Source organism: Phyllostomus discolor, chromosome 2 (assembly GCF_004126475.2).
Source record: "Phyllostomus discolor isolate MPI-MPIP mPhyDis1 chromosome 2, mPhyDis1.pri.v3, whole genome shotgun sequence".
NCBI classification, from domain to species: domain Eukaryota; kingdom Metazoa; phylum Chordata; class Mammalia; order Chiroptera; family Phyllostomidae; genus Phyllostomus; species Phyllostomus discolor.
This window is the reverse complement of record NC_040904.2, coordinates 210,629,679-210,656,256: the sequence shown is the minus strand read 5'-3', so window position 1 is coordinate 210,656,256 and position 26,578 is coordinate 210,629,679. Positions and strand designations below refer to the sequence as shown.

At 55.6% G+C, this 26,578-nt stretch overlaps 1 protein-coding gene across 1 annotated transcript; it reads right to left on the bottom strand.

Moving 5' to 3' along the window:
• Window positions 1-1,130: 1,130 nt before the first annotated feature.
• Window positions 1,131-26,439, bottom strand: LOC118498588 (DNA dC->dU-editing enzyme APOBEC-3F-like). Its single transcript, XM_036017109.1, has 13 exons — window positions 26,253-26,439; window positions 25,435-25,732; window positions 25,093-25,207; window positions 24,624-24,632; window positions 13,313-13,457; window positions 11,823-12,114; window positions 11,254-11,411; window positions 10,914-10,978; window positions 4,959-5,067; window positions 3,019-3,168; window positions 2,220-2,517; window positions 1,877-1,991; window positions 1,131-1,414 (listed from the first exon to the last, which is right to left on the bottom strand). The coding sequence occupies exons 1-13, from the start codon at window positions 26,400-26,402 to the stop codon at window positions 1,405-1,407; spliced, it is 1,914 nt and encodes a 637-aa protein (XP_035873002.1). The 5' UTR covers window positions 26,403-26,439; the 3' UTR covers window positions 1,131-1,404.
• Between the last annotated feature and the right edge of the window lie 139 nt (window positions 26,440-26,578).

Here is a 26,578-nt window from a genome sequence, read left to right as displayed (position 1 = left end):
AGGACAGCCGAGGTCAGGCAACAAAGAGGCGGCTGGTGGGAGACCCAAGACATTCTCCGGAATGATTTTATGGACATATTCCCAACACAACCCTCTCCTCCTGCTTTTCCCTCCCCCCGGAGGCCTGCCCAGAATCCCACCACACCAGGATCGTCACCTGCTCCCTGCTGGGGGCCCCACGGCCCAGCCCACCCTGAGGAAAGTTTGACTCAGTTCCTCCCCAGGATGGTCCCGGGTCCTCAGCTCTGTGGTCCGAGGACCAGACACCTTCATTCATGGTCCACACTGAGCGCCTCAGCGGCCACGTCTCTGGCCTGATTCTCAGCTGCTCTTTGCTTCCTGCTCTGCTTTTGGGAAAGCTCTGGTCACCCCCACCCTCACAAGCTCCATCCTACTGTTACTATAGAATTTATTGAGTATCAATGTAAATTCACCACTAATTTTTTTCTGCTTCTTCTCCACTGCAATCCCAGGAGAGAGCCCCACCGAGGGTGCCCCAGGTGTGACATGGGAACGGATGCAGAGGAGCGGAGTGTGAGGGGGGCTGGGAGCGCCTGGGGCACGGCGTCTGCAATGGACGCAGCAGGGTCAGGGTCAGGCTGGATGGAACCTGGGAGTCAGACACACGGGCCAAGGCTCCAGCTTGTACCAAACTCACTCAGGAAGCTCCCCGGTCCCTGTGTGGCTCAGCTGGGTCCCCCACCCGATCGGGAGTGCTAAGGTCCCACCCACAGAGACTCAGAATTGGGACTGCATTGCAGAGAGGACCTGCCTAGGGGTGATGAAATCTAAACAAGACGCTGAGAGTGGACCTCATCTACCTTGACTGATGCCCTTGGAGGAGGAGAAAGCTGGGACACACAGGGGGACCCAGGGGCTCCCCAGCAGCCACCCACAGAGGAAAGGCCACAGAAGGGCAGAGGGAGGGGGCGGCCATCTGCAGCCAGAGAGACAGGCCCCAGGAGCAACCTCCCTGCCGACCCCTCGACCTTGGACGTCCAGCCTCCGGACTGTGGGGGGCAAACCTCCAGCTGAGCCCCCCAGGCCGTGGGGCAGTGACGGAACCAGCTCCCACACGCAGGTGTGTGTGTGCCCCCGTGCGAGGAGCCAGAACACCGAGACACGGGAGCTGCGGTCACTGAGGCTTTATTGGATTCGGCCGAAGGGAGAGAAGAGGAGAGCCAGACCTCTCCAAGTTCTCTTCTCCGAAAACCGGAAAATCAGCGTTTTTATGCAGCTGGGAGTGGGGAAGGGCGGCTTCGGAGACCTGGAGAGAAGCCTGTGTTCCCTCCAGCTCAGACCAGGCCTGTTCCCATCAGACCTGGGGCCCGCAGCTGGGCTGGGCTCCCGGCGACACGGTCTTCCTTCTGCAACAGGCTCGGGAAGCCCCCTCGCACCCTGAGGTCATCCCCTGCTCGACAAGGAGACAGCACAGCACACACTTCTGACCACCTTCCCGAGTCAAAGGACTTGAGCAGGAAGAGCTGTCACCCCGGGGATGCTGGCCTGACTGAGAACACAACCCCTGGACTGCAGCTGCCCCAGAGGCAGGGGCACTCAGGAGGCCCGGGGCCGGGCCTCAGAGCCCCTGAAGGAGGCCCTGGCAGCCGAGTGTGTCACACTGCTGCACTTGGTGCCCATTGTGTTCAGTTAATGACAGGGTCTGGTTAGTGTGGTGACATGGGAGGGCCCCACTAAGGGGTGGGTCTCCCTCCCTTGGGGACAGGGAGGCCTTGAGGACTGACGGGTAAGTGGGTGTGGGGGTTCCATGATGGATCAGAGAGGCAGAGAGGATGGAGCTCAGATGCAGGTGGTGGGAGGGGCGGGGGAGCAGGACAGAACTTCTAGAAGGGGTCGGGGCTGAGGGAACACTTACCAGAGGATTTCTTTAAGCTCGTCATCCAGAGCATGATAATTTCGACGGATACCCTTCCAATATGTGAAGGACCTTCCACTGTTGTCCACAAAGTTGTCCCAACAGTATTCAAAATCTGAGGCAAAGAGGGGAGACAGCAGTCAGGTCAGGCCAGGGAGCCTCTCTGTCCTGACCCTGCCCTGGCCTCGCCCCTCAGGGCCTGGTCTCCTCCCTGCAAGACGCCATCACTCCTGCCTCAGATTCCCACGCTCCCCTTCCACTCGCTCTCCCTGGGGAATTCTAGGTGTACCCCACCCTGGTCCTATCCCCAGGACAGCCCTGCCCCGGCTCCCTCTGCTCTCACCCTCGGGAGACATCATGGCCACCTCGGCCCCAGCCTGCTCCAGTAGTCGAAGCCCCTCCTGCTGGTCCTGGTCATCACACTTGTACAGGCGGGAGGCGGAGATGCTCAGGCTGACGTTCTCGCGCTCCCCCAGGAAGCTGACCACCTCCTCTGCACACTCGGAGCAGGGGCTCCAGGACATGTACCAGGTGACATGGTAACCCGCATGAGGGGACGGATACTTGTCATTGAACCAAGAGAGGAAGCACTGTTCTGCATGGAGAGGCTCCACCCGGTAGATATATTGAAGGTAGGAGGGCTGGTGGGTGGAAGGACAGGGCACAGGGGGTCAGGGGTTGGCTGCAGGCTGGGGCGCGTGCTCTGCCTCTGCTGAGGCTGCTTCCTCCTCCAGGGAGACCTGGGCCCAGACTCAGAGCAGGCAGGGGGCCAGCAGGGGGCGGGGTTAGGTTCTGCCCTGGGGGTCACACCTGCTGGGTCTGGAGGAGTCAGGGGTGTGGCTGGGGAGGACCCAGCCAGCAGAGCACCTCCTGAGGCCACCTGAGGCCCCATTCTCTAAGGCCCCACTCTCTAAGATGCCCTTCCCTCCAAGACCGCAGAGGCCCTGGGCCCGGGCAGCAGATGCTCTAAAAGGGGCCTCATGGACCAGGCCACTGGCACAGTGCATCGGGGTTCAGGGGGTCAAGCAGGGACATGAAGGCCTAAATTTGAGCACATCGGTGTAGGGAGGAGGCTATGGCATTCTACTTATTATAGTTTTTCCACCTCCTTCCCTTGGGTGACAGTATCATGGGTCTTGTACCTGGTTTCGAAAGATCCCCTGGTAGCAGGGATTGGGAAAGTTGTACTTTTTTTTTTGCACCTGGAAACAGAGGTAGGTGTTGTTGAGCCCATGGGCGAATAGCCGGTTGTGGAAGTTGGTGGTGTAGGTCTTGGGATGTAAGCTGTACATCGGTTTCCCGAGGGGAGAGAGAAAACCGAAAATACAGAGAGTGTTTACAGGGCTCTCTTCCATCTGGTTTCTACTCAGCAAGCCCCCTGACCCCCTGGTGCTGTGCCTCCCCTCCATCCCTTCTCCCCAGCTGCCCTGCCCTGTCCCAGGCAGGAAGATGGGGAGAGGAAGAGGAGGGGTCTGCAGGGACAGCAGGGACCAGTGTCCTCTCCCGTGGGATCCCCACTCTGCTGCTTCCCACAGCACACCCCACCCCCACCCCACTTCCTGCCCACCCATCCCCAACCCATGCGAGTATGGACACGGGTGGTACAATGCTGTCTGTCACCACAGGCGGTCACGAGCTGCTAGTAAGGAAGCCGGCAAGGGCCACGGGACGCTGAGCTCAGTGCTGGGGGAGCCTCAGCCTGCTTGCTTAGCCGGCCCCGCAGCCTCACGGACTCCGTGCCACGCTCCAGGGCTCTGCCACTGGGCCCTCTGAGTCCTGGGGGCACCGGAGCTCTCCCCAGGGAAGGGGGAGGTGCCTGCCCACAGAGGCTGTCAGTCTAACTAGTGGGGTGGACCCTCAGAGGTCAGGAAAGTTTGGGAAGTTGACTGGTTATTTTGAAAAAGCTCCTCGCCCTTCCCAAGGCGATACAGTCCCAAAGGAACAGGGAAGCTCTCTCTGTCTCTGGCTCCGGGAGACTTGCACAAACGCTGCTTGTTCTCTCCCTCCTCCTCCCCCTCCCTCTCCCTCTCCTCCCCCTCCCCCTCTCCCTCTCTCTGGACTACCTCCCTGAGGTGGGTGTAGCGGCTGTGCAGGCCTGCAGAGGATGCAGGGCACCAACGGTTCAGCTCGCACGTGAAACAGGAACTCTGAACACCGGCCTTGGTTTCCACCCGGTGAAGACGTGGTTCAACTCGTTCCGTGGGGGAACGAATGGAGGTGGGACATTGCACACCCAGGCTTGGGCTTCCACAGGAATAAACCTTGCCTCCTACCATCTCCGGGCGTAGGTCCCCGAAATAGTTTTCTCCTGACACTGTGGAAGAGCCTGGTCTCCACGGGCAACACCTCCACCCCCAAGTGACAGTTTTTACAGTGTAGGTACATTCATGCCTAAGCTTTGTGCTAGGCAACTTTTTTCACTCAAGCTAAGAAATACATTCATAGGCTCCAGCGACTGTTGCAGGAGCTCCGTGTGCCTGAACTCCCTTCCTCCTTCCCAGAATTCTGAGGGAGTCACCCCATTTTATAGAGAGTGACTCCCCCAGAGGGAAGAAGCAGGCACACAGAGGGGAGTGGCCCAGTCCAGTGCAGGGCAGGGGAGTGACAGAGCGGGTCCCCTGCCTGTGCAGAGCCCTGTCCAGCACCAGCAGGACGGGCAGGGCAGTGTGTGCCCTGGGGGCTGAGCTGCCCTTTGGTACCCAGTTGTGCACGGAGAGCCCTTCTCCTGACCGCGGGCGGCCCTGTTCTCTGCTCCAGCTGCTGGTCGCTGCGCTTACACACGCCAAGGACGTGGCCGTGTCTGGGAGCAGAGTGGCTCACTCTTGTGCTCACAGTGGGGCCGCCTGGGGGAGCTCAGGGACCTTCTGGTCCAGGGAGCTGCTCCCACAGGGTATGTGCGTTAGGGCCATTCAGCAGCAGGAGTGGGGGGCATCCCCAGATCAGGGCAGAGACCCCCGATGGAGAGGGAGCTGAGGGAAGGAGCCCAGAGGGAGGAGAAGCCAGGATGGTGTTGGGATGGACGAGGTTGAGGACAGACCCTGCAGGGCCCACCGTGTAGGAAGGGGCCACAGAAGGGACAGAGTGGGCAGCGGTACCTGGGCCAGGGCTCCATGACGTCGTCCTCCTCCAGGGCTATTTCTCTGCTGGTGTCTGTCCCCAGCGCTGGCTCTGCCTTTCTGCTCAGAGGGCTCCTGCTTCAGGAAAGTTCTTCGTCTGAGGTCTTCCGCCTTCTCAGCTGAGGCCCCACCTCCCCCTGCGTGGTCTGAAGGGGGGGGGGCCCTGGGCTGGGGGCCTCCTGTGGTTCTGACCCACCTTCCCTGCCCCCTGTGCCCTGCCTCCTGGCACAGCTCCTCCCCTGCTGGACACAGGCCCCTCTGGGCAGCAGGACCAGCAAAGGGAAAGTGAAAGTGAGGATGACAAATAGGGGGTGGGACAGGCCCTGCTGGAGGGAGCAGGACAGAGGCCCTGCTCCCCTGGGAGGGGCCCGCTGGAGCCCCTTCCACAACCCCGCCCCAGCCCCAGTCCTCACCCAGTAAGGGCCCCTCGCAGCCTGTTGAAGGGCGCAGGTGAAGAGAAGCCTGGACCCTGGGTCAGGGACGGATGTGCCTGGAGTTCCTGGTTCTGTGCGTGGCAGCTGGGAATTCCCCCAACCTTCCTGTGGGGGGACAGAGGGCTGCTGCCCCAGTCCCTCTGCTCATCAGGGTTTCCCCTGTTCCAGGGATGGGGGGGCCTCCCTCAGTCACGGGGCAGATGCTCTGCTTCTGGGTGTGGCCAGGCTTATGCTCTTTCTGTATAAAGTCATTTTAATGTTTTAAAATGGTTTTCTGTTTTAATGACTAGTTATCTGAGGGAGAGAAGACACAGAGAGGGCAGGGATAAGACAGCACAGATTGGTAGTCCCAGTGGTTCAAACACGCCCTGGCATCTTCCTGGGGGGCCCTGGCTGGGGTCAACCCCCCAACGTTGATGAATGAGGAAGACTCTCTGACCAGCTGAGCTGCCTACCCTCTCAGGGGTGAATGTTTTCATATTTAACGTTTTGAAATATGGTTGTTTTTTCATGCATATATGATGACATAGCCATAAAATTTTTAGTTTGCTTTGGATTGCCTATACAAAATCGTTTCATGAGTTTTCTCCCTGTGATTTTGTCCTCCTGGTGTGCAGGGCCCCAAGCTGATGCCTGTGGGACCGTGTGTCTGCGTGGGGGCTGCCTGTGAGCTCTGTCTCCTGCTCCCTGGGCGCCTTTGTCCGAGCCTGGCTGCTGCCGCGCTGCCCCGCAGTGTCTGTGGGGCAGGTCCGGCAATCCGGCGTGCAGACCCACCTCATCTTCCTGTTACAGGGTGCAGCTAAGTGGGGGGGCCCAAATAGGCATTTGAAATGGGGTCCAGAACTTAAGGTGTCCAGGAGATTTTAAGATGTCTCCGTCCCCCACCCCAGGGTGTGGGTTCGGGGAAGGGACAAATGAAGCAGGGCCTTTGAGAGCTGTTTTAGGTAGCAACAGCCTTGCAGCTAACCTCTGGGTTGGTCATTTAACATATCTATAGCCTTTCGCTGGTTGCATAGATAGGTTAAGTAGCTGTGATCAGCTCTAAGACAGGGGAACAGAAGTAACTTCCCCACCCAGAAGTAACTTTCCCACCTAGATGTAACTAGGGGGGCAGGTCCCCTGCGTTACAGTGCCTGCGTGGGAGCTCAGAGAGGACTGGCTCCAGGACATGGGGCACGCCTGCCCAGACTCATGATGGCAGCCCAGTAAAGCTGGAAGGATACGAGTTCTAGCGTGTGAAGCCGAGTGTGGGAGGAGTCGGAAATGAGGCTGCAGAGGAAGATTGGCGCGGGGATTTAAAATCCGGACTTGGCAGCCATTGTGAGAAGGAGAGAACCATGCTGCTTTAGGGAGGAGAACCACTCGGACTTGACGGAGTGGAGACTCCTGCAGCCCTGAGAGAGGGAGAACCATGTGCACCCCTGAGAAGAGAACCATGCTGCATTAGGAAGGAGAACCACGCGGACTTGACGGAGTGTAGACTCCTGCAGCCCTGAGAAGAGAACCACGTGGCAGCCCTGAGGAGAGAACCACGCGGCCTGGCAGAGTGGGGACCCCCCCACAGCTTTAGAAGGGGGAACCACCACCTGGTTTTAGCAGAGATCCCAGCGACTCAGCCGAGGGTGCCGGGAACCCAGGGAGGTCTCCCAGTCGAGATCAAGTACTAACTGGGAAGAACCAGAGGACTGCCTGAGCCATGGACTTCTATTTCCTTTCCTGAGATACGGTACTCTGGACTGGACAAAGGGGGAAGGAAGGAAGGACTGTGTCTGTTTGTGGGTGTTTTTAGGGACATTGGGATGTTGGTGAAGACATTAGGTCACTACTTTAAGTTAGTATAGCATCAAATAAACATTTCCTTTCCTTTTCACGAATCTCTGGCATTGAGAGACGTCTTTCCTAGGGCGGCGGACATAACGGACCCGGGGCCTTCTTTCAATAATAGTATACCATCCCAGGCCCCCCTTGTTTGTTCTGTAACATTCCCATCCTCTGAGGCCGCACTGGCCTGACACAGATCCACAGGAGTTTAGGGACGAGCATTGTCACGCTGCAGGAGACGCCCTGTTGTCAGTGTGTAGGTCAGCTGAGGCGGCACAGACCTCCGTGTGCCACTGGGACTCCCCTCCCAGGAACACGGCCTGTCCCTGCTCGTCTGCAGGCCTCCTTCTGCGTCCTCACGGGGTCCCAGTCAGGTGGAGGGAGCCGGGAAGGAAAGACGGGAGGCAGGGGTGAGGACGAAGAGGAGGAAAGGGAGCGTGGGAGGGAAGGAAGAGGGTCCAGCAGGAAGGGACTCCACTCTGGTCCCATGGAGGGAAGCAAAGGGCTGGGGACAGCACAGAGTGGGGGAGAAGAGGGGGAAGCAATGCAGGGTGTGGATCTGACTCCACCTCTTCCACTTGCAGTCATGGGAGAAGGGACAGGGCTTTGCCTCGGAGCACCGGGCGCTGAGCATCACTCCCTGCCCCGAGGGTGGTGCCCTCTGCACAGGCTTGGGCATGATGGGGCTTGGCTCAGGTGCGGACTCAAGGGGAGGCGGCCCCCAAGGCAGAGGCCAGCTAGGAGACCCGGGAGGGGAGCCCCTCGCAGTCCATCCCCCTCACCTGGGCCTGGACCCATCCCCTCTGGGACCAGCAGTCTCCCTGGCACAGCTGCAGTGGGGGCAGAGGGAGCACACAAGATCAGAGCAGGAGCCTGCAGAGGGGAGGAGAGGAATCCCAATCAGGGAGGCCAGGAGGAGGGGTCAGGAGCAGGACTGGCCCTGTCCTGGGTCCCAGGCATGGCCACCTGCTGAGGCCTCCAGGGCTGCCTGTCACCACTGCCCTCTGTCACCACCGCCCTCTGTCACCACTCCCTGCCAGCACAGGGCTGCACGTGGGGGAGCACAACCTGCTGGAGGACTGAGGGACTGACTGCACGTGGGAGGGTTATTTGTAACTGAGACTTCCCATCCCTGCCATAACAGCCTCGCCCTTTGTGGAGGACTAACTGTCTCAGACACTGTCCTAATGCACGACATTCAACTGCCAGCACCGCCCCCAAGGTCAGTCAGTCACTGTCACTCCCCATATGTTACAGGTGGGAACCCAAGAGCCTGTCCCCTTCCCTCCCCAGTGCCCACACGCTCTCCCAGGAAACAGCCCTGAGCTCTCTCATCATTTCTGGGCTGTGATTTCTGGGCTGTCTCGTCAGCCACTCTTCATGGTGGGTCCCTGCCGTTGTCCATCCAAAGTGTGTAGAGGCTGCTGTGTTCTGGGCTTGGTCCCATCCTCCTGCTGCCCCCTTAGATGGAGGAATGAAGTGTATAGGGGGCCACCATCTGAGCCTCAGAGGAGACCAAGGAAGATAAGCCCTGGAGCTGAGCTGGGGGACAGGGTGGTGGGCCCGGTGCCCGAGAGCATCCCTGACCCCTGACCCAGGCCCCCTCCCTCCTGCTCTGCCCACAGGTCTGCTTCTGTGGGAGGGGCTGACTTTCTGCCCCTCCAGGCAGCTTCTGTCCCAGGCAGCACAGTCCCCGACACACCCCTCCCTCTACCTCGAGTCCTGCCTTCAGGCTCCTTCTTGTCCCTTGTCCTCCCTCCATGGCCCTCAGCCCTGTGTTGTCCCTTCCTGCCCTGCCCTCCCCTTTGCCTCCAGCTCTCTGGTCACTTTGTCTCTCAGCAACTCCCTCTGGCTGCTAGTCCTCCCTGACCTAGCCCCTTTCCCCTGTGGCCATGGTCATCCTGACTGTCCTCATTCTCTGTCCCTGCATGTCTCACACTAAATGGTCTACCCCAGTGCCTACAGTCACTGTGTGAGCTTGTGACACAGGGTGGACCCAACAAGTGAGCAGAAGTTTGTGAGGAGGGACCCGGGAGCCTTCACTGCCCAGAACACCTGGTGCAACATGGCCAGCTGCCAGGGGCTCACTCAGCATGACTCAGGCTGCACAGAGACAGACACAGACAGGACAGACGTCTGGTGCTTGTGGTGGGTCCTGCTTGGCCCCGGGACTGTGAGGGCAGAGATGAGCCTCGGGCAGGGAAGCCCCTGTCTCACGCTTCCTCCCAGGTCAGTGGAATTAGCAGTGGCCTGTGGACTAGAATAATTCTCAGCCTCCCATCTGACTGCCAGTTCTAATTTCTCTTCCCTACAGTTACACTCAGTCTTTATCTTCTCCTATTGCGTGGGTTGTCGTTTCAAAAACAGCTGTGGTATTTGTATGATAGCTTAGGGGAGGAACTCCGTCCAGCAGAGCTCTCGCGGCCACCACGGATGAGAAATATGTCGTCCCTGACACAGTCTTGTTGTTCCAGCAGGAAAGGGGGTGGCGATTCCCTCTAGTGGGGAATTCCCCGGGCCCTTCTCCCAAAGGCCTTTTACGGAGAATGGGTTGTGTAGAGGTATGCAGCATACATGCCTATCTCGTCAATCAATGTCAAATGGCTGTAGTCCTACAAAAACAGGTGTCATCTCTAGATAACAGTGGAAGGAACACAGAGATGTGCCTCAGGTCAGGGCCTGTTAGTCATGCTGACACCAGAGGGTCGTTAAGATGTATTTCATGGCCCTGGCTGGCGTAGCTCAGTGGATTGAGCGCAGGCTGTGAACCAAAGTGTCGCAGGTTCGATTCCCAGTCAGGGCACATGCCTGGGTTGCAGGCCATGGCCCCTAGCAACCGCACATTGGTGTTTCTCTCTCTCCCTCTCTTTCTCCCTCCCTTCCCTCTCTAAAAATAAATAAATAAAATATTTAAAAAAAAAAAAAAGATGTATTTCATGAGATAAGGAGTTTCTGCCTGTGCCTGGAACTTAAACTCTGGTTTATATCATCAGGGCTTATCACTGAGCAGAGTAGGCTTCAAAGGATACAGTGTAGGTTTCGGGCCTGATTCGCACGGGAACCCTCAGTGTTAGAGTGGAGTTACGCCTGCCCCCTGTGTTTTCACCCGGTTTTCCATGGAGACTTACTAGCCCCTTTCAGGGCTTGCTCTCGTGGGGCTGCAGTCTCTGAAACCACACAGAGCGGTCTCCAAAAATAGGTTGTCAGTGAGTTTTGGGTTTTGCATTTCAGATTCTGATCCTATAAACAGTACTGAATTTTACTTGGAAGTGAAAATTAGTGTGACCACTGCCCTCCTGGGAAAGTACCACCAAAGACAGAGGCTTTTGCCCATTGGCAGGTGTTTATTGAACTCTTTGAACTTCATGATACATGTACAAAGGGAAAAACATTTTGTGGAAGATTTTCAGTCCTTCATTTCATTGCTTTGTATTTAAAATCCATGGAAATAAGTATTTCCCTAAAAATCAAAAATGGTTCTGGTAGTACTGAGTCGAATCTTACTGATGTGTACTTGGAACATATCATAGATTTAAAATAAAAAGTAAATCAATAGGATATTTTAAAAACAAATTTCGTAGGAGCTCATTCACTTTTTCTGATGTCTGTGGATCAATTTGGAGATGGTGGGAAAGGTGTTTTCTCATCTTGAAGAAGGTGTTTCACTCCTCAGCCTCCAGAAGACTCCGGTTGTTCAGAGAGGTTGAGTCCATCTTCAGTTGCTCTGAATCCTGATGGAGACGCAGGGTTGAAGGGTGTGGGAGGGTAGCAGGTGGGAAGAGGAGCAGAGAGGAGTCTGGGGCAGCTGCAATGGTGGGGAAGGACGGAGGGACACAAGGACGTGGGAGAGCAGAGGGACCTCGTGAGAAGGGAAGGGAGGGAGGGAGCTGGTGTCCCGGGGGGAGCAGGTGACCCAGAGGAGGCCTGAGCAGAGGGAAGGAAGGCCCAGGGAGAGAAGGTGAGGAGGGAGTGGAGCAGCGGGAGGGCAAGGAGGGGGGAACCTCACCAGGAGAATGTCATCCAGCATCTTTGATAGTTTCTCACTGTTTTTACTCAGTTTAGCCCAGGTTAGACCAGGGCTGAAAACCAGGTCATCCGGGTTACTCCAGGGCGGGAAAAGTGCTTCCTCGGGGGCCACAAAGGTTGTCCAGCAGCACGTAAAGTCTGAGAGGGAACAGGGCAGATAACGTTGAGCTTCAGCTCTGGGGAGCAGCGAGGGGCCACAGGGTCTCTGCCTCTTCCGACATGCTCTCCCCGTCACCATTTTATTGCCACTTTTCTTTTTTCCTCCCAGGGACTTAATTATCACTGAAAGTTTGGTTACCTGGAGTGAGAGGCAGTCCAATTTTCCCTTTTTCTGGATGTCCCCTTCTTTCACGTGTCTTCCCTCCCCCTGCCCCTGCCCACCTCTCTTCCCTGAACTCTCTCCCCCAGGAGACTCCCCAGACCTCTCCAGATGCAACACCACCTCTCTGGGCAGCTGACTGACACTCCACTTCGTCTTTGGGGTTCCAGATCCTTTCTATCTGCTCCTAGTTCCTCCCAGAGGCCTGCCCCGGCTCCCTCTGCTCTCACCCTCTGGAGACATTACGGCCACCTCGGCCCCCGCGCCGGCAAGACTACGAAGCCCCTGCCGGTATTCCTGCTTGTTGCCGTGGTAGAGGCGTGAGAAAGTGATGCGCAGCCGCACATGCTTGTGCGTGTTCAGGAACTCGGCCACCTGCTTCGCACACTCCACACAGGGGCTCCAGGACATGTACCAGGTGATGTCGTACTGTTCCCCAGGGCCCGGGGTCTGCTCCAAGGGTAACTCCTTGAACCAGTTCAGGAAGCAGATTTCTGCGTGGACTCTCGTCTTTGGGTAGAACTGGCAGAGGGGGACAAGGGAAGGGGACCCTCTTGGCTGTCAGAGCAGGCCTGTGGCAGGGCCGAGGGGCTGGGGACCGGGGCACAGGGAGCAACAGTCTCAGGGGCAGGCTGTGGATCCATGTGTGCTTTCTCAGCCCCTCCCTCCCCCTCTGTGCTCATTTGGCCTCCCCTCCTGCTCTCATCCATGAACTCCAACACCCATTCTCCCCGCCCTTCCTCCTACAGGCGTCCCGAGCGCCTGCCCCTGGCCGGGCCTCTTGTTTCCCGGGTGCCGTCCGCTGGGGACGGCCGGAGAGCTGCCTTGTCCACAGGGGAGTCCATAGCCACACCTGTCTACCATGTCGTGACGTGTGGCTCACCCGGATTGAGGCGTGGGGCAACGGTGAAACACGCACTTCCTGTCAATGCCTTAGTGTGAACAAATAGGGTAACCTCTCTCCGGGGAACTTTTGTGTTGACTGTGTGTTGAAATAACCCCTGAGCGCTATTACAGAGACATGCCAGCATGACATTCATCAGTTTCTCATAAAGTCTGAACGCTGGGCACAGGAAAAGGTTAAATGCATGAGCGACCTCGTTGCCCGACCACCGGGCGGTCCCGCTGCAGTGACAGCTGCCATCCCATAATGATCCCTCCCCACAATGGGCTCTGAGTGGTCGGCAGCCTGGTGGAGGTGGGAGGGCTGGTGGGTGGAGGGACAGGGCACAGGGGGTCAGGGGTTGGCTGCAGGCTGGGGGGTGTGCTCTGCCTCTGCTGAGGCTGCGTCCTCCTCCAGGGAGACCTGGGCCCAGGCTCAGAGCAGGCAGGGGGCCAGCAGCGGGCGGGGGTGGGTTCTGCCCTGGGGATCACACCTGCTGGGTTTGGAGGAGTCAGGGGTGTGGCTGGGGAGGACCCAGCCAGCAGAGCACCCTCTGGGACCCCCTAAGGAGCTGGGGCTCAGCAGGCCCCACTCTTTTAGGTGCCCTTCCCTCCAAGACGGCAGAGGCCCTGGGTGAGGGGAAGACTGGTGGGTAGCAGATGCTCTAAAAGAGGCCCCGTGGGCCAGGCCAATGGCACAGTGCATCAGGATTCAGTGGGCCAGGTGGGGACATCAAGGCCTAAAACTGAGGACAATGGTGAGGGGAGGAGGCTCTGGCATTTTACTTGTTTACTTTCCTCATGGGTGCCTTAGATGACAGAATTGTGGGTCCTGTACCTGGTTTTCAAAGACCCCTTTGAAGATAGGTGAGTGGTTTCCTCGCACTTCGTAGCAGATGTAGCAGCCATTTCGACCTTTGGGGGTAGGCTTGTTGGTGAAGTGAAAGTCAAAATAGTCTGCATATAACTTCTGCATCGGGTTCCTGGGGACGAGAGATGACAGAAAACACACAGTGTCCCCTGGGCTTTCTGCCATCCGGTTTCTCCTGAGAGGGGCCCCCTCCCCCTTCCCCCAGGATGTCCTGCCTCCTCCCAGCCAAGACCACAGGCATAGGAAGAGGAGGGGCCTGCAGGGACAGCAGGGACCCTGTCCTCTCCTGCAGGACCCGGTTCTGCTGCTGCCAACAGCACACACCCTCTCCTGCTTCAGACTCCTGGCCACTTGTGCCCCAGCCACTGGGAAAAAAGGAATAATAAAACTTCCTCCACCCCCAAAAATAGCCTTTAATATTGAGGTTCAAATCACACTTAACTTTTCATTTACACAGGCTTATTGTATAAAATACCAGGCTAACACCTGAAATTTTAGGATCACACTACTGTTCTAAGAGCTCCATGTATGTGACCTCCAGTCCTCCCCAAATCTAGGGGTGTCTCCCCGTTGTACAGAGAAGGAAGCAGGGCAAGACAAGTAGTGGCTGGTACAGTGCAGGGCAGGGGAGTGACAGAGCGGGTCCCCACCCCAGGCAGAGCCCTGCCCAGCACCAGCAGGACGGGAAGGGCGGTGTGTGTCCTGGGGTGTGAGGCACCCATTGCTACCCAGTTGTGCGCGGAGAGCCTTTCTCCTGACCGCGGGCGGCCCTGTTCTCTGCTCCAGCTGCTGGTCGCCCGCTTACACATGCCAAGGACGTGGCCGAGTCTGGGAGCAGAGTGGCTCACTCTTGTGCTCACAGTGGGGCCGTCTGGGGGAGCTCAGGGACCTTCTGGTCCAGGGAGCTGCTCCCACAGGGTGTGTGCGGTGGGGCCATTCAGCAGCAAGAATGGGGGGAATCTCCAGATCAGGGCACAGACCCCCGATGGAGAGGGAGCTGAGGGAAGGAGCCCAGAGGGAGGAGAAGCCAGGCTGGTGGTGGGGTGGACAAGGATGAGGACAGACCCCGCAGGGCCCACCGTGTAGGAAGGGGCTACAGAGGGGACAGAGTGGGTAAGCGGTACCTGGGCCAGGGCTTCGGAGTGTAGCCTTTCTTCCAGGTGAGTTTCTTTCTCGCCATTGTCCCCAGCACTGGCTCTGCCTTTCTGCTCAGAGGGCTCCTGCTTCAGGGAAGTCCCTTGTCTGAGGTCTTCCGCCTTGTCAGCTGAGGCCCCACCTCCCCCTGCGTGGGCTGCAGGGTGTGGGGGCCCTGAGCTGGGGGCCTCCTGTGGCTCTGACCCACCTTCCCTGCCTCCTGTGCCCTGCCTCCTGGCACAGCCCCTCCCCTGCTGGACACAGGCCCCTCTGGGCAGCAGGACCAGCAAAGGGAAAGGGAAAGTGAGGATGACAAATAGCGGGTGGGACAGGCCCTGCTGGAAGGGGCAGGACAGAGGCCCCGCTCCCCTGGGAGGGGCCCGCTGGAGCCCCTTCCACAACCCTCGCCCCAGCCCCAGTCCTCACCCAGTGAGGGCCCCTCCCAGCCTGTTGAAGGGCGCAGGTGAAGGGAAGCCTGGACCCTGGGTCAGGGACGGATGTGCCTGGAGCTCCTGGTTCTGGGCGTGGCAGCTGGGAAGTCCTCTCGGCCTTCCCGTGGGGGGACAGAGGGCTGCTGCCCCAGTCCCTCTGCTCATCAGGGTGTCACACCTTCGGGAGGGGGGGCCCTCCATGAGTCACAGGGCAGATGCTGTCCTTCCGCATGTGGCCAGGCTCTCAGCTTATGCTCTTTCCATATAAAGGCGCTTTAATTTGTTTAAATGGTTTTCTTTTTTTGTGGATTGATTTTTGAGAGAGAGAAAGACAGAGAGAGCAGGGATAAGACAGCACAGATTGGTTGTCCCACTCGTTCACACACGCCCTGGCATCTTCCTGGGCGGCCCAGACTGGGTCACCCTGCTTATTGATCCTAGTATGGTGAGGGAGTTTTACTTATAGATCATGCACTCTCTGAGTCATGTGGCAGGAAGGTACTTTGGGGTCAGGGCCCAAGGAGACGTGGCCACGCCCACCCTGAGGGGTGGCTCTGCGGGGTGAACACTGGACAGGGCTCCACCCGCCGCTTCCTTCACCCAGCGGGGTCAGTGGGCAACAAAATGCGTTCTAGAGGACCTTAATGAGCATTAAAGGAAGCCACACAAAGAAGGTCCCAATATCGTCTCACCCTTGCCGTCACACACACGCTTATTGCTTCAGCGCGCTGTGGGAAAAGGGAACAGAACACAGGCCTGTGCGGTCGCAGTCAGGGATGGCAGAACCCCGGGTCCCGGCGGACCGAGCACTAAAAGGAACCGATGAGATCAGCGGTGATGTCAGGCCTCTGGCTCCATTTCCCTGCAGGCGCCGCGGCTCTGTCCTCCTGTGTGGGCTTCGTTCCACTCCAGCTCCTTCCCCTGAGGTACAGAAATGGTTACAGCAGGCCCAGGCCCCAAGGTTCGCCCCATCTTCTCCCCCAACCATCCAGAGAACCGAGAGCTGCTGTGTGCAAGATTTCCCGGCAAAAGTCCTGGGATTCACGCTGATTGGACAGGCTTGGTCACATGGACTTCTGAGCCAATCACAGATTGGCTGGGGTAGAACCCAGGGATGCGCCCACCCCTACCTTAAGGGCAGAAGGTCTGCCAGCAGCAACAGGAAGGCTAGACAGAAGGGAGATCTCACTTATCAAACTATTCTTAACATGTAGAATAGTACCTTGTAATTTAAAATCATTGATGAACTCGGCCTTTTTTGGGGGGGTGGGGTACTAATTGGTGATCTGTGGTGTGAAAACTCTGAGGAATTGTGCCTAAAGAGGATGCTTTAAAGATCTTATGCCTAATGAGTATTCTTTGCAAATCCACATGCTTCTAGTTGCAAATGCTCACAGAGTTATTACTAATTCACACCTCTAACAAAACTCTCCTTCACCGGTCCCCCCCAGAGGGAATGGATCAGCCAGTGGCATGGAGACAGCTGGAGTATAGGGCCAGACGTTTCTGAACTCTCTGCTGACCAGGCACCAGCCCCACCCCCATATCAGTGTCCCCTGCAGATGGACGTCCCCAGGGCAGGGCCTCTGTGTGCCTCATCCTCTCTCTTTCTGCTTCTGCTTCTTTAGTTCTTCCTTCCAGCCCCTCATCAAACTGGTTTTTCTGTTTACACAAGGACTATCATGGCTGCCCCAAAATGGGCCCCTCACCCCAGGTCTCCCTGACCTTCCATGTCCAGCAGCTAAAGCTAACCTTGAAAACACAGCATTTGAACTCAACAAAATGCACCTGCACCTTGGCTTAGTCTTCAAAGAAGTAATTTCAAAATCCAGAAGAGATGATCTGATTGGTCCATCTTGCATCAGGTTCCACGCCTGGACCAGTTAGCCGTAGAAGCCTGGAGGCTCACCAGTGTGGGAGAGGCAAGAAGATACCAGCAAAGGAGTCACTGGTTCAGTACGTCACTCAAGGTGTGTCTACACATCCTTCGGAACATCGTGACACCTGCTGTAAGAGTACCTTCCAGGGTCCGTTTATAAAAGCAACACAGCCTATGCAGCCCAGTGAGTGGAAGGCAGCCCTGAAGCAGACCTACTGGCAGCAGAATAAGCCCCCGGCAGACAGAAAAACCTTTATTTCCCGGTGTCAGGAGGAGAGAGCTGGCCTGCCCCAGACCCAGAGCTGGCTGCACGTCTGGATCTCACTGGAGTCTGGGTGGCTGCCAAGCACATTCATCCAGGAGCTGGAGAAAAAGACACGGCTGTAGCTGAGACCACACCTCATCACCTGGGCTGTATCTGCCCCCTTCCAGAGCTCTTGTGTCTTTACCGGGGACCCTAATGACTTCTCTGTCATTGGAAGTTACTCGTTACTTTGCTGTCCAAAGCTGGAACGTGTATGAGCCACTGAGGTAGCAGAAAGACATGAGTCCTGCTGAGGATTGGACCCCTCCTCCTCCTCTCTCAAACCAGAGACCTAAGCCCTTGGCTCCAAACACTGATTGGCAGTAGATGCCATCACTAATCAGCTTCTACTTCTCTCCAACCTTTAAACATGTCTCCCGACCATGAGCAACATGCTTGTGTGGACTGCAAGCCCATTTGGCCCTCATTGGACTGTGAATCTCTGCCGCATAAGAAATTAGTCAGAGGTGGTGGGGGAATATGGCCTTTGGGGTCCTCAGGACCTGAGTCTGAGCCCTAGACTCACCACACAAGAGCAGTGGGATCTCACTCAGGGGTCTTGCCTCTATGCACCTGGTGGTTGACTGGGAAATTTGTGATAACTCTCCTACAAAAAGTACATTTGAAAACCTAGAATCAAATGGCTGACAGAGTTGAATCTCTGCTGTTTGCCCCTTTGCCTTCCTTCATGGCAGAGATGAAAGCAAACTTTATTCCAAGTACTGAATTCAGGCTCTTTCTCTCACACTCAACGTGTTTTCAAGTCAACCAGCACTAAGTACACCTACTGTATACACTGGCAAGGGATCCAGAGTCCTGTGTCTCCATGCTCATCTACAAACTTACTCTCAGTGGAAAATGGTGGGATCATGTGCTTCCCAACCTCCCAGAGGACTAGGTGACTGTACGACTTTGTACAAAATGACAAGAAGAAAAGGTCCTGTTTTGTTCTCTTGGAAATGTCTCAGCAGCAGGGTTTTCCAAAGAACTCAGTATGTTTTCCCCTCTTCTCTCTGACTCTCATCTCCTGGCTCACTTGGTTCCCAGGTCCTGGGAGGGGATCCACAGGAGTCACCAAAGCCCCACGTGGAAAATGGAGTAGCACTGGAGATGGGCAGCCAAGGTTCAGCACCACGGACAGCACCAGACGGCCCTGCACCGCCCTCCAGGCCCATGCAGGTGAGTCCTTTGGATACCTGCCCTTGGCCTTACTGCCCTTGTACACGAGTGCGTCTGAGGGAAGAGCCTCCCTGCCTCTCATTGGCTTGCTTCCTGCTGCTTGACTAACTGGACCACAGCTCCTGCTCTGACCTGTTAGGACCCTCCCCTCAGGGCTGCAATCCAATTCCCCAGGAACTCTTTCCATTTGGATCGGTGCTTGACAAAGGGGACATTCAATGGTCTGTTTCTGGGGCAAGGAGATACAAAGGGGCTAAGCATTTGTGGATTTTCAGGAGATCAAGTTTTAAGCCAAGTCACAGTGCTTTTCTGCTTTAAGCCTCCTACTCAAGTCAAGGGCTAGAGTGCCCAGCAAAGGTAGACAAGAGCTGAGCCTAGAGTATGGCTGACCCTTTATTGTTGGCCTACCTATGGCACCTGGAAGTGTTGACCCTCCATCTTCAAGACTCCACTGTTATTGTGATGCCTCTCCTAGGGAAACTCCTTGACTGACTGCCCTTCCTCTCCTACCCCCTCTCTGAAGGCCTTGAACAACAAAGTCTGGACCACTCTGCTTGCTCTGTTCCTCTGTCTTCCTTTCCTTCTGCCTCAAGTCTCAGGATTCAGCTCCTTGTCTTTGCCTCCAAACTCTGTTCCACCCATCTGAAACCTTAAACTTCAGTTCCTTAGGCTAGCAATGTGGAATAACCTTTGATTTTTCTGTCCCACTTTCCCTATGAAAACCACTAATGAAACTTCTTATCCTGTCATTAGAACATCTCTAAATCAGTTAGTCATCCAATATTTTCTGAACTAAAATATATGTAGAGTGAAGAACAGGGTCTTTATTTTTGCATGTAACTAAAACTGCCATATCATTGTGTATAGTTATATTTCACAGATTTCTTTTTTGTCTGTATTTTTGTTTTCATTTTGGCTACTAGCATAAGTAAAGACACAGCATACAAGCAAACACACCCCACCTACTTATATTGTTTTCTTTCAATGTTCTTCCCAAGCATTAAGTGAGTTTTTTTTTAATTCTCTTTTGTCTTTTCACCCATCCCCACACTCTCCCTTCTGACAAGTGTCAGTTTGTTCTCTGGGGAGAGAACACAAAGCTTGTTGACCAGAGGCCATGCCAACCTCCCTCTGCTGAGTGATCAGATGGTCGCAGCCCAAGGTAACAGCAGAACAGGAACCACACAAGCTACCAGTGTGAAACCCAGCAACTGAAAAGGGCGGGTGATGGGGGGTGAGGCAAAGACAGGAAACAAAACCAGAGTTTCCTCTCAAAATGAGTCTGCAAGCCCAAATTTCTGAAACCTACAAAGAAATCTAATATTGAGAAAGGAAGTTGATGCACACTCCCACCAGCTGTGTCTGTGGTGTTGTGGATGTGATGAACAAATTCACATGGACTGCAGAAGTCCTGTGGAGAAAACGGGATGGCAAGGCCACTCTCTGAGTGACAGATCCCTCTGACCCTTGCCAGGACAAGCTTTTATTGCTTTTCTGGGAGCATCCCCTCAAGGAAGGTCTTCATCCCTCATTGTCAGGCACTAATGATCAAACAACTGGTAACATCCAAAGAACTATGGGGGCTTCTTCTGAGTAGGGTCACTTAGCAAAAAGGCCATAAAACTTTGGGAAACAAACTCATTTCATGCTTGGACCTTTATCAGAAAATTGAGGACAAGCTTAGCAAAGAAAGTTTCACAGGATTTTAGGCATTGTTTCTTAGGCCTGATGGGGGAACTACCCATTCCTGCTCAGGGTGCACCACCCTCCAGCATTGTTTCAGGCTTAAGTCAGGTGGGGGGAGTAAGGCAGCCAAGAGATTAGGAGACTTCTTGCAGACAGAATGAGGACTCAGGCTATGTCAAAGCTGAGAGGTTAGAGTCCATTGCCCCCTTCTTCTATAGCCACCCAAGTCCTTCCCTGAGGGCCCCTGTGTTACTGTGCCTGTCTTAGGTTGTCCCTCCTTTGAGGAATCTCACTCATCATTGGAAACCAGTCATTTGTCCTGGGCCAAGCAGGGCAAAGTAAAGGGGGGCAGAGGTGGTCCCTCTACAAGGAAATAAGCTTTGTCTCCTTAGTGGCTCATGGTCCCAAGGTCTGTAACTCAGCCTTAGCCATGGGGTGTTAAAGCTTCTGAAACCAGGCAGGGCATTTCCAACAGGAAATCAAGAGATTCAACATATGAAGCCACTCCAGATTAAGTAACCGGACAGAACAATGTGACAATGACTGAAGCAGCTCTTTGGAAGTCGTCACAGATCTGAACACCTGCACTGACTCCAGGCAGACAGCCTTCCTCCTGGGATTCCTCAGGGGTGGGGTGACAGACAGAGCCCACCATGAACCTCTGGCACACGGTGTGAGCTGCTGCCTTTGTCCACCTGCTGGACCCCTGCCCTTGACTGTGTTCCAGGGGTCAGACCTGAGTCCCAACAGGCTGGTTGGGGAACATAACAGAGGAATCCCTGCAGCCGGAAGGAGGAAGATCAAGGTGAATGATTAGAACACATGCTTAGTTCCTCCCGGCAGCCTGCCTGGAATCCCAGCATATTAAGGCAGCAGACAGTCAGAAACGAGGAAAATCTGGATGTGCCCCAGGGCTAAGATGAGGGACATCAATGCAGGACAGAGACCCTGTTCTAAGCTCCATTGTTCTCCCTTTCCAGAAAAGTGTTGAATCATGGTGACTCATGAATGCACCTGTGCAGATGTTGCATGACCCTGTGTCATTACAATAGCGTTATCATAAAAAAACGCTGTGTGATCCCCTTCTCCAGTGGCCAATCAAGGAAATTCATGGGAGACCAAATTCGAAGTAGCTTTAAAGTAATACCATTCCTTGTACATGCCCAGCAAAAGCCCACCAAAAATTCCCAGGAAATATCTGCCCTATGAGAATAGAGCTCGGACTTCTGGCCAAGATGGAGGCATAGGTAGACACACTGTGCCTCCTTGCACAACCAAAATAAAGTCAGCAACAATTTAAAAACAAGATCACAACTAGATCTGACCAAAGATTGAACTGTATGGAAGTCGTACAACCAAGGAGTTAAAATACACACATTCATTCAGACTGGTAGGAGGGGTGGAGTAGGGCAGCCAGATGGAGAGGGGTTGGTACAAAAAGCGGTGGCACCAGACGCATAACAGATCCTGGGTGCGTAAGGCATCCCGAGCACACAGGCGGCTGACAGACCCAGAGAGGCAGTGACTGTGAAGGGAGACACTGGACGCAAGGTTCCTGGCTGTACAGGACACATCTCATGCAGATAAAACAGGCGAAATTGGGCAGTGAGACAGACTTCAGGAAATAGAACCTCAGGGCACTGATTGAAAACACCTGTGGGGGTTGAGGCACAGGGAGAGACTACCAGCCTCACAGGAGAGTGTGTTGGAGAAACCCACAGGGTCCTAGAACATACACAAGCCCACCCACACTGGGATTAGCACCAGAAAGGCTCTGTTAGCTTGGGGGAAGTGGTGGAAGGGACTGAAATCCGACAGAGAGAGTAGCAAGAGCCATTGTTCCCTCTCTGACACTGCCCTCACATACAACATCACAACCCAGCAACTGTGTTACCCCGCCCTGGAGAACACGTAAGGCTCTGCCCCTCATACATAACAGGCGCGACCAGAACCCCCCCCCCCCCCCCGCAAAAAAAACCACACTGGAACCGAAATACAACTCAAAGCCTCAGAGCCAATACTTTTAAGCGACCAAGAGATAGCCAGCCTATCAGATGCACAGTTCAAAGCACTGGTGATCAGGATGCTCACAGAATTGGTTGAATTTGGTTACAAATTGGATGAAAAATAATGAAGGCTGCAATAAGAGAAATGAAGGAAAATGCACAGGGAACCCATAGTGATGGGAAGGAGTCTGGGACTCAAAACAATGGAGTGGACCAGAAGGAAGAAAGAAAGAAACAATCAAACAGAAAAGAATGAGAAATAAGAATTCAAAAAAAATGAGGAGAAGCTTAGGACCTCCCGGACATCTTGAAATGTTCCAACATCCGAATTATAGGGGTACAGAAGGGGAAGAGGAAGGCAACAAGTGGAAAAGTTATTTGAACAAATAATAAAGGAGACTTCCCCAATCTGGCCAAGGAAATAAGACTTTCCCGGAAGTCCAGGAAGCTCAGAGAGTCCAAAGAAGTTGGACCCAAGGAGGAACACACCAAGGCACACATCATCATTACCGTAGCCAAGGTAAAATGAAGGAGAGAATCCTAGAAGCAGAAGAGATAAGTGGACCGTAACCTACAAAGGGGTTCCCATCAGACGGTCAGCTGATTTCTCAAAGGAGACCTTGCAGCCAAGAAGGGGCTGGAAAGAAATATTCCAAGGCATGAAAGGCAAGGACCTCCATCCAAGATTGCTCTATCCAGCAAAGCTTTCACTTAGAATGGAAGGACAGATCAAGTGCTTCTCAGAGAAGGCCAAGTTAAAGGAGTTCATCATCACGAAGCCTTTATTTTATGAAATGTTAAAGGGACTTATCTAAGAAAAAGAAGATAAAAAACAAGCACAGTAAAATGACAGCAAACTCACAATTATTAACAACCACACCTAAAACAAAAACAAAAAATAACCTAAGCAAATAATTAGAACAGGAACAGAACCACAGAAATGGAGATCACATGGAGGGTTAGCAACAGGGGAGTGGGAGGAGGAGAAAGGGGGGAAAAGGTACAGAGGATAAGCAGCATAGATGGTAGGTAGAAAATAGTCGAGGGGGGGGTTGGAATAGTATGGAAATGTAGAAGCTACAGAACATATGACACATGGACATGAACAAAGGGGGGAATGTGGGTGAGGGAGGGTGAGCAGGGTGGAGGGGAGTGGAGGGGGAATACGGGACAACTGTAATAGCATAATCAATTATGTATAGTGAATAGAACCCCTCCACCCCTCCAGCCCCGGGGGTCAATCTCTCTGCTTGGAGGTGGCCCACTTGCATGTTCTGTGGAGATTGCTGCTGCTTTATAAATCTGCTCTCTCTCTTTCTGCTATAAATTCCGTGTGTTCAGTTCAATTCTTTGTCCATGATCACCAAGAACCTGGTTACCTGTGTGCACATGTGACAATATCGGGATCATCACATCCTCCCTGTTGGCGACTCATGGCCCAGCCCACCCTGAGGAAAACTTGACTCAGTTCCTCCCCAGGATGGTCCCGGGTCCGCAGCTCTGTGGTCCGAGGACCAGACACCTTCATTCATGGTCCACACTGAGCGCCTCAGCGGCCACATCTCTGGCCTGATTCTCAGCTGCTCTTTGCTTCCTGCTCTGCTTTTGGGAAAGCTCTGGTCACCCCCACCCTCACAAGCTCCATCCTACTGTTACTATAGAATTTATTGAGTGTCAATGTAAATTCACCACTAATTTTTTTCTGCTTCTTCCCCACTGCAATCCCAGGAGAGAGCCCCACCGAGGGTGCCCCAGGTGTGACGTGGGAACGGATGCAGAGGAGTGGAGTGTGAGGGGGGCTGGGAGCGCCTGGGGCACAGCGTCTGCAATGGACGCAGCAGGGTCAGGGTCAGGCTGGATGGAACCTGGGAGTCAGACACACGGGCCAAGGCTCCAGCTTGTACCAAACTCACTCAGGAAGCTCCCTGGTCCCTGTGTGGCTCAGCTGGGTCCCCCACCCGATCGGGAGTGCTAAGGTCCCACCCACAGAGACTCAGAATTGGGACTGCGTTGCAGAGAGGACCCGCCTAGAGGTGATCAAATCTAAACAAGACGCTGAGAGTGGACCTCATCTACCTTGACTGATGCCCTTGGAGGAGGAGAAAGCTGGGACACACAGGGGGACCCAGGGGCTCCCCAGCAGCCACCCACAGAGGAAAGGCCACAGAAGGGCAGAGGGAGAGGGCGGCCATCTGCAGCCAGAGAGACAGGCCCCAGGAGCAACCTCCCTGCCAACACCTCGACCTTGGACGTCAGCCTCCGGACTGTGGGGGGCAACCTCCAGCTGAGCCCCCCAGGCCGTGGGGCCAGTGACGGAACCAGCTTCCACACGCAGGTGTGTGTGTGCCCCCGTGCGAGGAGCCAGAACCCGAGACACCGGAGCCTGCGGTCGCTGAGGCTTTATTGGATTCGGCTGAAGGGAGAGAAGAGGAGAGCCAGACCTCTCCAAGTTCTCTTCTCCGAAAACCGGAAAATCAGCGTTTTTATGCAGCTGGGAGTGGGGAAGGGCGGCTTCGGAGACCTGGAGAGAAGCCTGTGTTCCCTCCAGCTCAGACCAGGCCTGTTCCCATCAGACCTGGGGCCCGCAGCTGGGCTGGGCTCCCGGCGACACGGTCATCCTTCTGCAACAGGCTCGGGAAGCCCCCTCGCACCCTGAGGTCATCCCCTGCTCGACAAGGAGACAGCACAGCACACACTTCTGACCACCTTCCCAAGTCAAAGGACTTGAGCAGGAAGAGCTGTCACCCCGGGGGCGCCGGCCTGACTGAGAACACAACCCCTGGACTGCAGCTGCCCCAGAGGCAGGGCACTCAGGCGGCCCGGGGCCGGGCCTCAGAGCCCCTGAAGGAGGCCCTGGCAGCCGAGTGTGTCACACTGCTGCACTTGGTGCCCATTGTGTTCAGTTAATGACAGGGTCTGGTTAGTGTGGTGACATGGGAGGGCCCAGTTAAGGGGTTGGGCTCCTTCCTTTTGGGGACCAGGAGGCCAGGAGGGGTAAAGGGAAAATGGGTGTGTGGGGGTCCCTGAGGGAGCAGAGAGGGAGAGAGGACAGAGTTCAGGTTCAGGTGGTGGGAGGGGAGGAGGAGCAGGAGGGAGCAGGAGGGGGAGGGGGCTGAGAGAACACTTACCAGAGGATTGCTTTAAGCTCGTCATCCAGAGCATAATAATTTCGACGGATACCCTTCCAATACCTGAAGGACCTTCTGCGGTTGTCCACAAAGTTGTCCCAACAGTATTCAAAATCTGAGGCAAAGAGGGGAGACAGCAGTCAGGTCAGGCCAGGGAGCCTCTCTGTCCTGACCCTGCCCTGGCCTCGCCCCTCAGGGCCTGGTCTCCTCCCTGCAAGACGCCCTCACTCCTGCCTCAGATTCCCACGTTCCCCTTCCACTCGCTCTCCCTGGGGAATTCTTGTGGCCCCGACCCTGGTTCGATCCCCGGGACAGCCCTGCCCCGGCCCCCTCTGCTCTCACCCTCGGGAGACATCATGGCCACCTCGACCCCCGCCTGGTCCAGTAGTCGAAGCCCCTCCTGCTGGTCCTGGTCATCACACTTGTACAGGCGGGAGGCGGAGATGCTCAGGCTGACGTTCTCGCGCTCCCCCAGGAAGCTGACCACCTCCTCTGCACACTCGGAGCAGGGGCTCCAGGACATGTACCAGGTGACACGGTAATACGCATGAGGAGACAGAAGTGCGTCATAGAACCAAGAGAGGAAACGCTGTTCTGCGTGGAGAGGCTCTTCCGGGTAGACCTGGTGGAGGTGGGAGGGCTGGTGGGTGGAGGGACAGGGCACAGGGGGTCAGGGGTTGGCTGCAGGCTGGGGGGCGTGCTCTGTCTCTGCTGAGGCTGCATCCTCCTCCAGGGAGACCTGGGCCCAAGCTCAGAGCAGGCGGGGGGGCTGGCAGGCGGGGGTGGGTGTGGCTTACACCCTGGGGTTCAGAATTGCTGGGTCTGGAGGAGTCAGGGGTGTGGCTGGGGAGGACCCAGCCAGCAGAGCCACCTCCTGGGGCCCCCTCAGCAGCTGGGGCTCAGCAGGCCCCACTCTCTTAGGTGCCCTTCCCTCCAAGACCGCAGAGGCCCTGGGTGAGGGGCAGACTGATGGGCAGCAGATGCTCTAAAAGGGGCCCGTGGGCCAGGCCAATGCCACAGTGCATCGGGCTTCAGGGGGTCAGGTGGGGACACGAAGGCCAAAAACTGAGGACTATGGTGTGGGGAGGAGGCTCTGGTATTTTACTTATAATAGGTTTTTTACCTCCTTCCCTTTGGTGACAGTATCATGGGTCTGGTACCTGGTTTCGAAAGACCCCCCAGTAGGAGGACTCAGGGGAGTCAAGCTGTTCTTCCTCCACCTCGAAGCAGAGGTAGGTGGAGTTCCGGTTAGGGGCCTCTCGCAGGTTGCGGAAGTTGAAGTTGTAGGCCTTGGGAGGTAAGCTGTCCATCAGGATGGTGGGGGGCAAGCGAGAAAACAGAAAATGCACAGTGCGCTCTGGGCTTTCTCTCCCGTCTCCCCTCCATCCCTTCTCCCCAGCTGCCCTGCCCTGTCCCAGGCAGGAAGGTGGGGAGAGGAAGAGGAGGGGTCTGCAGGGACAGCAGGGACCAGCGTCCTCTCCCGTGG